Source organism: Salminus brasiliensis, chromosome 3 (genome assembly GCF_030463535.1).
Source record: "Salminus brasiliensis chromosome 3, fSalBra1.hap2, whole genome shotgun sequence".
Taxonomy (NCBI): Eukaryota; Metazoa; Chordata; class Actinopteri; order Characiformes; family Bryconidae; genus Salminus; species Salminus brasiliensis.
The window spans coordinates 45148097-45160423 of record NC_132880.1 but is presented as its reverse complement, the minus strand read 5'-3'; the positions used below and the strand labels follow the sequence as shown (position 1 = coordinate 45160423).

The 12327-nt window shown below is 45.3% G+C and overlaps 1 protein-coding gene across 4 annotated transcripts in view; it reads left to right on the top strand.

Annotated features, from left to right (window-relative positions):
* Nucleotides 1–12327, top strand: part of sdk1a (sidekick cell adhesion molecule 1a) — a 371124-nt gene that overhangs the window by 193113 nt on the left and 165684 nt on the right. For all 4 annotated transcript variants that reach the window (XM_072676364.1, XM_072676365.1, XM_072676363.1 and 1 more), the window contains exon 5: nt 2074–2207. In XM_072676364.1, the coding sequence (XP_072532465.1) occupies nt 2074–2207 (134 nt within the window). The remainder of the gene's footprint in view (nt 1–2073; nt 2208–12327) is intronic.

The window sequence follows — 12327 nt, the reverse complement described above, 5'->3', positions numbered from 1 at the left end:
GGTTGATGAGGATGCATTGTAGGCCTGGATTTTAATTAAGACTGTCTTCTTCTATTCTAGTCTTGAAAATATTCACTATAATTACATATATTACAAAAGGACTGTGACTGTGTCCTTATACTTGATGAGCAGCAGTTAGACCGTAGGGCCGGTCTAGAGCTGTGAAATTACACTACATACAAACACACAGTTCTGAGCCATTGGGGCATGGACTCAACAAGGTCCTCTGAAGGTGTCCTGTGTTGTCTAGCACCAAGATGTTAGCAGCAGATCCTTTAAGGCTTGTAAGAAAGCCTGAGGTGGGGCCTCTGTGAGCATCAGCGAACCTTAGGAATCCATGACCCTGTTCACTGGTTCACAGGATGTTCGTTCTTAGAGTGCTTTTGGCAGGTACTGACCACATGTTCAGACCCAGGTCCTGCTCCAAGAACTGACTGGTTACCTGCTGCCTAAACTATCCACCACTGCCAGCCGCCATTGGGATCAGATAATCAGTAATTAATGTTATGGCTGATTGGTGGATTTCAAGAGTGGGAAGCATTCTGGGCGTCCTTTTGTAATATATGTAATTATAATTTTTTTTAGGACTAGAATAGAAGAAGACAGTCTTAATTAAAATCCAGGCCTACAATGCATGCTCATCAACCTCAGCCACCAGTCTCCATCCTTCATAGACCTTTCTCTATACCAGCTCCAGCACAAAGCTCTTGATGGATCTCTTTATGTTAATCTTTGCTTAATCATGGAGCATCAGGGGGACGGCGGAAAAAAAACAAGCGTTAAGCAGACCTGAAGCACACTCTAATTACCCACTCGACATTGCTTGCCTCAGAAGAGCAGAAAGCCCCTGTTGTTCCCGCATGGGCTGTTTTCCTTCCCTTCTACTCCTCTAGCTGTAAAGGTCTCGGCGACTTGACTGTCTTTTGTGGGAGATCCATCTCGAAAATGGGTAATGACTGCAGCCCTTGTTCCGGCGTGTAGACATGAGCGAGCTACAGGTCCCACGCTAGCTCCGAAAAACTAATCATAAGTTTCAAAGCGTCCCTCAAGTCGTGCTCTGCCTCCCAAGTGCCGCCTCTGCGTCGATTGAGCCTCAGCAGAGAGCGCGGTCTGAAGCGGCATTGATGTGTAATTGAGGATGTCATCAATTAATCAAAAAAAGAGGCACGGCGAAGGACTGACTGCACGCAGAGGGTGGGGGTGGTGGGGCGGGGGGTTGCTTGTGGTGAGAGGAAGTAAAAGAGATATGTGAGCATCGCTCGCTTTCATCTGCCGAAACAAAGGCGAGACGCTTCCGCTCAGTCTGCGTGGAGTGGCGGGGTATCAAAGTTGCCCGAGCTCTGTAGCGCAAACTTGGTTTGAGATGGTAATTTCACCTTGAAAAGAGTCAGGAGAGAGAGAGAGAAAAAAAAGACCCGGGATTCAAGACCAGGTACCGACCTGATGAGCAGGAGTCATTAGTTTCCCAGCTCCAGATGGCTGAGCTTGAACGCTGTAGAAATCCACTGAAATTCTTGGCGCATGCGAACGCTTCGGAAGGCTGAACCGCTGCCTACATTCTGTAGACTAACCCTAGATCACTGTGAGTAATACTCTCATCATCTCACAACTATCTCGCCCAGATCCCAAAGTCTGTTCCTTTTGATTTTATAGCTGCGTTAAGTCAGCTTCACTATTTTACCTCAAGGTTGCCTCCGTCCATGTTTCAGTGAGTGCCCTCAAAGAGCGAGACTCTATCCTGTGGGTTTATACCCTCAAAGCACACCCATTTCGGTCAGTAATGACCCTTGCAGCTCATTGATTCTGTGCTTATGTCAGAATGAGGGATCAGGTACATTGAGAATGTGCAGGGTCCATGAATTCCTCCATGCTGGATGCCTGTTACTCAAAGCGTGCGGCCCCGCGAGCCCGGCAGCAAAGATACTTTAATGGAGCTCAATACACATCGGTAGGCCGCTAATTGAAACGCTGTCAATACGTGGCGCATGCGGAATTCGTCAGGGCAGTGGCGTAATTGTCGATAGTGGTTTAACGAAGCCTCTGCGTATTTCTTTCTTTTGTTGCTCTCCACAGGGCCATAACCCTGGAGAACCAGCTGGTGGTGCTGGCCACGGCCGCCGCTGACGCCGGGAGGTACTACGTCCAGGCCGTCAACGAGAGGAACGGCGAAAACAAGACGAGCCCATCCATATACCTGAATGTGGCAGGTAAGCGAGGAGTGTACTGTATCATTGCTATTCCCCCGGCAGCCGGCAGCATGTGGCCAGCTAGGCGCCAGAGACATTGCTATCGACCAAGAGGGGGAATAATGGCCTGCGGTACGTCTGCGACCTCTCTTATTATCACCTCAGTGCTCCAGCCACACTTCTGCTCCTCCATTTCTGCCTGCTTCGGCTGTGGGCTCTGAGTTTAAGGGAGCGACTAGTGGGTGAAGGGGCGCAGCAGAGGAGGTGTGCAGATGTGAGGTGACTCTCTGGCTAGGTTCACGTTACGGGGTTTTGACATTTTGATTGTAGTTATAAAATATAGAATTAGAAACAACGTGTAATGGAATTTAACCTCCACATTTACCCCCTGGGGAGCAGCGATTGCACCCAAGGGGTTAGGTGTTAGGTATAAATTGGATAAGAAGGGCATCGCTCAAAGAACCGTCCCAGCCAGCATGCTCATGTGGGGCTCACATGGGTGGAACGTGGGCTACGTTGAGTGGGTTTGTACCCACTTTGTTCCTGGGACCCAAATTTCCAAATGGGCCCTATTGTTACAACCCACCTTAATCTCATATTGGTCCCATTTAGGCCCCATATGCAAGGTACAACCCAGACGGGGTTCATGTTTAACCCCTCCTGGTCCCATCGCTGACCCTGGTCGGCATCCATATGTGAGGCCAGCATGGAACCTGAGGTCAAAACCTTCTGGTTCCCAATTGGGTTGCCCATACAGTCCCCACATGGGCACGTTAGCTGGGTTTTGAAGCACCTCCCCATTCTTACTTTCGAGAGTTTTTGATCACAGAACCACTGTTGGCTGGATAGTTTGGTTTAGCATGGTTTCGTGGTGCAGGATGCACTTTGTGTACTGTTTACATCGGCTACCGGAGCTTGTAAAAAAAAGTATTGGGACGCCTTAGTACCCATTACACCTATAGGAGTTTTTTTTTTCGACCCCCCTTTGCAGCTCTACCAGCAGCAGCAGGTCTGGAGCTCTGCTGCAGTTATTGAGTCAGTTGGAGACTTTTCTGCACTCTGCTCTGAGCTCAGCACTCAGCCCTGACCCCGCTCTGTAACTTTACGTGGTTTGACAGACATTCCAGCTTCACCAGCTGACTTGTTGTTGTTGTCGGTGCAGCGGCGGCTCCTATTACATACAGAACCACTCCGGAGTTCAGTGAGCTCTTCAGAACCCCCATTCTTTCACTAATGGCATGGCTAGGTGCTTGCTTTTACACACCTGTGGCAGTGAGACTGGATGAAACCTGAACCTGACCTGAATTCAGTGAGTAAGAGGTGTATCCCAATACTTTTGACTATAAACCATTTAGTATTACCCATGAAGGCAATTCATCTGAACCTGGAAAAAAAGGGATACGGTTGAACATAGCAATACGGCCTGTAATGTGAGCATGGCTGCTTTCTGAGTGGGCTGCATGTGTGTCGTCAGAGAGGGCGGGCATCCAGAGAACGACAGAGTGTGGCGAGGCTGTTTGTTCCAATGACACACTTGGATCTGCTCACTGGCACTTTTATCCTTGTTTTGGCTTTGGCAGGTGTTGCTGTGCGTCTGGGTCTGTTTAGAGGATGCTAATGCGCGTGTCCCCACACACCAGGGCCCATATCTGTATCTGCCTCTCCCTCTCTCTCTCCCTCTCTCTCTCTCTCCCTCTCCCTCTCTCTCTCCCTCTCTCTCTCTCTCTCTCACTCTCTCTCTCTCTCATGCTCATACAGCTGTTGCAAGCTGGCAGGCCCAGGGCAGGAGGCATACCCAGTGAAGAGTGCATGTGTGCGTATGTGTGTGTGTGTGTGTGTGTGTGTGTGTGTGTCTTCTCAGTGTGTCTCAGGTTAGAGCAGAAAGCCAGATGATGTATGGGTGCCACTATCAGACATAATCTAGCAACAGGCAGCGCTTTCCTTCCTTTTCTTTTCTTTTTTTCTAAGCCAGATGAATCAAACCTAATGATTTCATTCAGGGCTGAAGATTTAATGAGCTCTAGACAGACGATCTCTAATAGGGAGAGACCGGCATCGAGATGTGCTTCGAGCTTCGCAGAGGAAGATGTTTAAATTGTATTACGCGTTTTAATATATCCAGATGAAGGAACCGTATTTAGTGCCTCTTAAGTAAGAGCCTTTTAAGTTGAGCCAGGCTATTGATTCCCTTTCCTCTTCTGTCTGCGTATGATTTCACACTATCGCATCAAATAATGAGGGCTGAGATGTTGAGCGGAGTGAAGATACGGTGTAATCATGTTCATCTTAATTAGTTTTGCCTCTGTGTGTGTGCATAAGTCACATTTGTCTTGTATGACTGTGTGTGTGTGGGTGGTTGGATGGCTGGCTAGGTGTGGGTGGGTGTGGGTGTGTACAGGTACAGCCCAGATAACATGCCCATGTGGGGCCTTGAAGTTTTGACCGCGGGTTCAATGTTCGACCCAGAGTTCCACAAGGATCAGTAATGGGACCCCATCATTACAGCCCACCATAATCTCACATTGATCCCATCTAGACCCCATGTGCAGTGTTCTTGTTGCATCCCTAGCGCTTAGTTAGGGGTCTGTATGAGTAGCCTAACTGGAAACCAGAACGTTTTGTCTACTGTTTCATGTTGGTTCCACATAAGGATGCCCTCCAGGGTCAGTGATGGGACCAGGAGGGGTTAAACATGGGTAACATCTGGGTTGTACACTGCACATAGATGGGCCAAGATGGGACCCATGTAAGATTAGGGTGGGTTGTAACGATGGAGCCCATTTGACAATGCCAACTGGGTCCCAGTAGAGATTCATATACAAACCCACTCAGAGCCTGTGCTCCCCTGGAACCCACATAGCTTGGCTTTTTTTTTTTTTTTTTTTTTTTTGCATTTATAGACTTGATATGGTGATATGATAACATGTCACAGTATTTATTTTTTAGGACATGTATTTATAGTGCAAAAAAAAAAAACCTGGTGAGTATTGAGGAAACCTTTGCTTCGCAGACTGAAGGCCCTCCTCTTCTGAGAATACTTGAGGGCGAATAGTAGAGTATTATGGCCTCCATATTGACTTGTGTTTAGTAGTGTCTAAGATTAGAGATATCTAGTCTATTTAAACTAACAGAGGTTTTTCTTGAGTAAACAGTGAAGCACTTTTGTAAGTCGCTCTGGAGAAGAACGTTTGCTAAATGCCTTAAATGTAAATGTAAATGAATCTGGCAGTCTGTCGAAAATTCATAATGAATAAACCAATAGAAATGCTCCAAAATGACTTGGAATAAAATTTTGTTACACTCACTTCCAATAAAAATTTTAGAAGGTTCTTCCCAGCAGATTGCTGCCCCTTCTAGACTGACCATAATACTGAGCACAGGGCAGTGGTTCTGCTGGGAAGTGATGGGAGAGGTGGGGACGGGGTGAAATCACATTTCAGTTAATAAACTCTATGATATACAGTAGATTCCTTTGTGTTTTGGGATTAGTTTACATACAATATGGTTTTGTATTGGAGCTCAGTGAGGCAGTTCCAAGGCTTATTACACTCTAAGGTAATAACACCTTCTCTAGTAATAACACCATAGGCTTTTTAGGGGGTTAAGTCAGACTACCGGGGCAAACCACTGAAGACCGGCTGCACCGGAATACATTACTGAAGCATCCTCTACTGGGTTTGGCTGATCTGGTACTCATATGGATCCATGTGTGAATCAGCTCTGCCGGTATATTTACTAGGGGTGTAAGAAAATATTGATCGAAAGCATCGCAGTTTTATGATTGGCGATCCTGTTTCTCTGTTTCTTTTGAATTCTCAAAAACATATTTTTCATTTATAGTTTTTGTGTAATTGTGCAAAGATTGGTGGCCAACAGTAGTTTGTTCTGTGTTGTGTTTAAACCCCGACCACTGGTGACAGTTTTCCTAAAATGTAATAAATACTCAATATATCGTCCTGCTTACAGTATTTTGCAATATCGCTCAATAAATTGAATCATAACACCTGTATCGTGATAAGTATCGCATCTCTAGGTTCTTCCCAATATACACCCACATATTTACTTTGAGACTGTGAGTCTTCAGCTATTTCATAACTGCTGCCAGACTTTTAACCAAAACTGGGAGGAGAGAGCACATCACTGCAGTTCGAACTGCACTGCCCTGACTTCCTGTGTCTTTTTTAATTGATTTTAAAGTCCTTCTCTTTGTGTATAAAGCTCTACATGGTTTTAGCACCCTCTTACATCACCGAGCCTCTGTCTCTCAGGAGCCTGGAGCCCTCAGGTTCTCCACAGCAAGCCTATTAGATATTCCAAAAGTGCCCCGAAACAGCCTTCGCCACCTGCGCCCCAAACTCTGGGACACTTGACCAAAAAAATACCGGTAAAGCAGGAAGCGGGACAGTGGACAGTTTCAAACGATGCCTTTAAAATATTGCTCTTTAATTGAGCTTTGAACTAATTAGCTATTAGTTAGTTATTATTATGTGGTCTTTTATAATTGTACCTATTTGAAGTATTCCTTTTTTAGTTTTAATTACGATTCTGTTATTCTTTATTTATTTATAGAATTTTCCCTGATCTTATTCCCCTTGGTTTGCGTGGTCTGCCTTGTCTATCATTGCTGATTTAATCTTGTGCATTTTAATTTTTAAGTAGGTTTTAAATGATTTATTTGTATTGGTTGAATTTTGTAGTATCTACCTGCTTTACTCTTATTTTTGCTTTTTAACTTTGTATGGTAAAGCACTTTGAGCTTCGATATAGGTGCTATTAGGCTGTCTATGCTATGCTATATAAATAAAGTTATTTCTAATGTTAATTAAGTTATTATTATTAATAATAACAATAATAATTATATAAGGAAAGCCGACACACACAGATGCACACAAGCAAGTGTGCCCCCTATTCCTTTGTATGTTTGTATCTCTGGAGAGTGTATTATCACAAATAGTGCATTTGAATTGGGCTACACCCCTAGTGTGTATGTATTTATGTGTATTAGTGGAATGTATATGGGTACATGTGTCTGCTTGTGTGTTTGTGTGTGTGTGTGTGTCAGAGCCCTGCTGCATCTACCATGCGAGGAGTTTCTATATGGTTGGAATAAAGCCTACTTAATGAATTCCCCCACTGAGGTGGATATTCTCCTGGTACCTAGACGAGCAGTCGTACACAGCATAGAGGGAGGACACTCAGCAGGTGTGTGTATATGTGTGTGTGTGTGCTATACTACACACTCATTTGCAATGCGCACACACAACACAAGCAGAAGCAGCTGGCGAAATAATGCGCGTGTATCCAGTTTGGAACATCCCTCATGAAATCCCTATTAGTCACACTGAAAGACAGTGGCACATGAAAGCCACCACTGTAGCTAATGTTCAGAAAGTTGCATCCAAATGTCAGCCTTGCCCTCATGACTCAGCGGCCAAAGCAAGATCACCCGGCATTCAGCTCGGAGCCGGCGCTGGAGTGCGGCGAGCGGTTTGAGCCGAAGCACGATTTCTCTTTGAAGAATCTTGACCTTACTTTCGCCTTCCTCAGATTGTTTGTCCTGTGGGCTCTGTTTGGACTGTTTATTAAACCAGACCCCAGCACGGTGGGAATTACCGGCGTTCGGCTTTAGACGCTCTGCGGGGGGGGACAAAACCAATTAGTTAAAAGCTCACTCACTGTTCTTCACTGAATACGCATTATGTCCCGTAAGCCAAGGCATGAGAAGCCGGGGGTGCTCATAAGTGGCCCTTTTGTTTTCCTCCCTTTTACCAATTCTTGAAGGTGATCGTCCGTGCGATGGTGAGTGAATTATTCTCCGCCAGCGGAGAAGCTTTTGTCATGGGTGACATGGATCTCATTTAGAGCTGTCTGCCGCAGGCCTCACACTGTTCCACCTCCATTATCACGCCCCTCTGGGCTGAAAAAAAAAGGTCAGCCCAGGTAAAGAACATTGCCGCCCACCTGCTTGATCCAGACCGCTTAATTGACGGCACTCAGAAGCACATCATGAGACGTGATGAAGAAGCTGCAAGAAAATAATGCTGTAAAGTCTCTCAGACCCTGATTAAGGTTAAGACTAGACTTAACCAGCAATTTCCAGCAGGGATTCACCCTTAAACCTCAGCTTATGGCCTGGGAGTCATAAGTCCAAATTCCGACATCAGTGGCCGGAGTCCGAGAGAGCACAGTTGGCTGGTTGCTCGGATGCTCTCTCCAGGCAGGTAGATGGCGCCCTCTTCCCTTATCACTCAGAAGTAATATTGGCCGTGCATAGGCGCCTGTTAGCTGGCGTGTTGGAGCTGGGAACCCGGCGCTTTCCTCAGAGCGTGGTGGCTGCCTGACGATGCCACATCTGCTGCAGTATGAAAGGAGGCAGTGACTGATTTAACATGTATAGGAGGTTCTAGCAGCACCATATTAGGAGAAAAAGGGACAAACGCAAATTAAGAAAAGGTTCTTTATCTAAAGTAATGGTTCTGTATGAAAAGTAGAACCAGGACAAACCACATAAGCACTGGTGGAAAACACTCCGCATCTTTATCCATAGTCTTTTTTAAGGGGTTAATAATGATTGGTTCTGTATTGCATTGGAAATGCTTCCAGTATCGGAATTAGTCAAAGAACCCTTTTCAGTACTACATAGAACTTTTTACTTTAGAGTGTAGGTGTACTCAATGTCCAGGATGCCATCAGTGCTATTGATTTAGTGCTTTTTTGCCAGAGTACCATTTTGGTATCAAGCACTAAGGGGCTACACTTGGTTTTAGGGCCAGACATTATAAGAAGTAGCAACCCGGAGATGATCATGCCTTCAGTTATTGACTGAAACATCTGCATTTTGGACCTATAATGTTAATGAATCTGTACGAAAGGAAGATGTTGATGTGGAGGCTGTTTCTCAGTCCCAGATTAAGGTTAAGCCTTCCAGCTGTTTCCAGCTGGGGTTCACCATTAAAACTGCAGCTTAGTCCAAGCCTACTCTAAAGCAAGTTTGTCAGGGGTTTGTCTTTAGTAAAGGTAGCGGTTCTGTATAGGAAATACATCAATGACAACCCAAAGAATCATTCCAGTGCCTAAATGATTATTTGCCTGATTGAATGGTTCTATGGTGGTTCTATACCTTCTATACCTTTTGCAAATGGATCTTTAGAGAATTAATTATTGTCTTTCTGAGCGTAGGCTCAGTTAATGCCCAGCATGCCGGACTCTGTGTTATTAATTTTGTGCCTTTTTTGCCACTTAAAACTACAGGTGCTTCCCATAGGTCTTTTAGTGATGCCATGTCTACAGAACCTTCATTTAATGGAAAGCTTGTTTCCCAATTGAAAGGTTCTTCACACTCATACATCTCTACTATAAGCATGGTTCTTCGAAAGTGGTCCTTATATTCTATCACGGACCTTTATTTTTCAGGGTGTAAGTATTGCTGCTGTATCAACCACTTGGTTTTGGTACAGAAATGAAAAGAAGAAGAAGAAGAAGAAGCCCCTCAGAGACGACCGTCCACCCTTCCCTTTTTATTTCCTTATTTTAAAGGAATTCATTAGAGCATATTATGGAGTAAATGCCTCTAAGAGCTCCCGATTCCGGCCGTCTGTCTGCTCGCGGCCTGTCTGTCGCTCTCGCTGGCATTTCCAGCTGGTTTTAGCATTCAGCTGCGCTTGATTTATTTGAAAGGAAATAGGCTTCGACTAACCAGCTCAGTCATTATTTGCCGTTACTAATGATCTCATTTGGAGGCAACCGTGTGCTTGGTTCTGTTTCATTTCTCCCGGCTGAAATAATCATCCACCATTTTAAAACAGAGCTGGCACTCGCTCCTGTTGGGATGCTCCTGCTCTTCGCTAGCCCAAGTGGAGTGGAGCGACATCGCCGGCTTTTACGATGCACCTTCAGTGCCACACATGGATTATTCAGCTACGTAAACAGGGGGAGCTGGGGAGGGCCTTGTGTACGGCGGTAAGCGGCAGGAATGGGAGGATGTGGCTCGGGGAGTTGGGTTTAATGAATCTGTATCAGTTTGGAGAGATTTTCGCTTGGAGAGTACAGCGGCAGCCGCTGCGGCGCTTCGTCCCCGCGCACCTTTCTTGTGGGTTTTTGATTTCGAAAAGTGGCTTTTTGATTTTGAAAACTGCTGGAGGTGATACAACGTCTGTGTGCTCTTTACACAATACATCAAGCCTCACCACAGGAAACAGAACCCGGCCTGTGTCTTTCCCCTGAATCAACAAATCGGTCGCCAGCAGAACCGGTCGATAGAGTTTGCTCGCTTGTCTGATTAGAAATTACATGTGAGATTTAAATCAGGGGAACAAAGACACATTGTTTAGGCCGGATGTGCGGGCATGAAATATTCATGGCCCGGCTTCTCCAGATGTCGTGCCAAGTCCCCCGCCTCAATCCCATAACATTTTAATGTGATTTCTCTTGCTTTTCAAATGACCCTGGGCTGCGAGCGGCATAAAAAGAAAAACAGAGCTCTAACAGGACTGGCACGTGTGCGGTTATATTGATTTCGACTAATAGATCACCTGTGGGCCCGAAGGAGCCCCTGGTTTACTGTGTGTTTCCTTAAGGCCGGCTCGCTGTGGAGCTATTCTGTTGCTCTGCTGTTTTTCTCTCCTTTATTTCTTTCTCTCTGTTTCTTTTTTCCCGCACAAATGTGTCTGCCTTTGCTACCAGGGCATATTCTTGTCAAGCCCACCCAGCGCTACATTATAAACAGTTCCACTTGCTATTGTGTGCGAGTGGCGCTCCAGCACCGCTCCCGTGCAGCGCATGTTTTGGTGTGATAGTGAGACTAGCGAAGGCTCCTGCGGGATGCAAGGATGGAAGATACTACGTCTGCAGGCCTGTGGAGCGGTTAGGACAGAAGACTGAAGGAAGGACTCCCAGGAGTATGATAGTAGGGATGAGTCGAGTCCAATTCCAGATATTCCAGGGTATATTTTAATGGATTGTTGTGGTCTGTATTAAAAGGGAGTCTTTGAAGGCTGTATTTATGATGTACTGTTACACAGCTGATGTACAGTGTTCAGGTGCCCCATGTCTGAACTTCTGCCACTGTGAACTGATGAAGTTCAGATGTTGAAGTTCTGATAAAGAAACACTCCAACTCCAACTTTTGAAGCATTTTAAAGATGTGTTTTATTTTTGGATACTGTAGAAGGAAGCACCATGCAAAAGTTTAGGCACCCCAAAAGATTTGAGCTCTCAGGTCTCTTAATTCGTTTGTTAGGGTTATGGGCTGGCAGTCTATTTTAGGGGATGCAAATCTCAAAGCTTGACCCCTCGAACCGTCTCCCAACATGGGCTCCTCTAATGCTGACCATAGACAAGAAGAATCTAGTAGACTAGGAGTCTGACCCTCTCGTCATTACTCACAGAGCTTTTAGTCACTCGACTCTTGCAGGGTCACTGTTTGCAAGACTGCAACTACATTCCTTTTGAGATTATTCCCATCATGCTCCTGGTGAAAGTTCAAAGAGTACAAGAGGAGTGGTAAAAAACAAGCAATAAAAAAGTGCCAAATAAAAAGACCAACAACAGCAGAGATCAGTCCAGAGTGTGTAGCACTACACACACACACACACAGGAAGTGATTAGACTGCAGTGTTTTAGAGGAGCTGGGAGCTGATTGGTCAGGGAGGAGAGTCAGACTGGATTAGAAGATATTAAACACTATAAAACTTGACTAAACAAAATCAGCCAGTCCAGAAAGTCTGATAATAGAATCTAATACTAAAAATAAAGTAGATTTTACTGAACCCATTAATCAGCAGCACGTCTGATCTAAACTGTGGGGCTGGATTATTTATACACACACAAAGATCGGATCAGTGTCGGCTGATACTCAGCATTGAGACACTCAGATCAGATCTGGGCAAAATAACCTGATCAGTCTGACATCCCTACTGAAAACACAGTAGCAGATATTCCCCATGAAAACAATCAGGATTGAAGGCAGTGAAAGCGGAACTGACCAGACCGCTCCTCCAGTTGTGAACATCTGGACTGTCGTAGGCAGACGAGAGCCACGCGTGGAATATTCTGAGGACCACACCGTTAAGATTTAATGAACACCTCCATAAATTTTTATCATGCTCTTCCTGCCGGCAGATTACATTCAAACAAAGGCCGC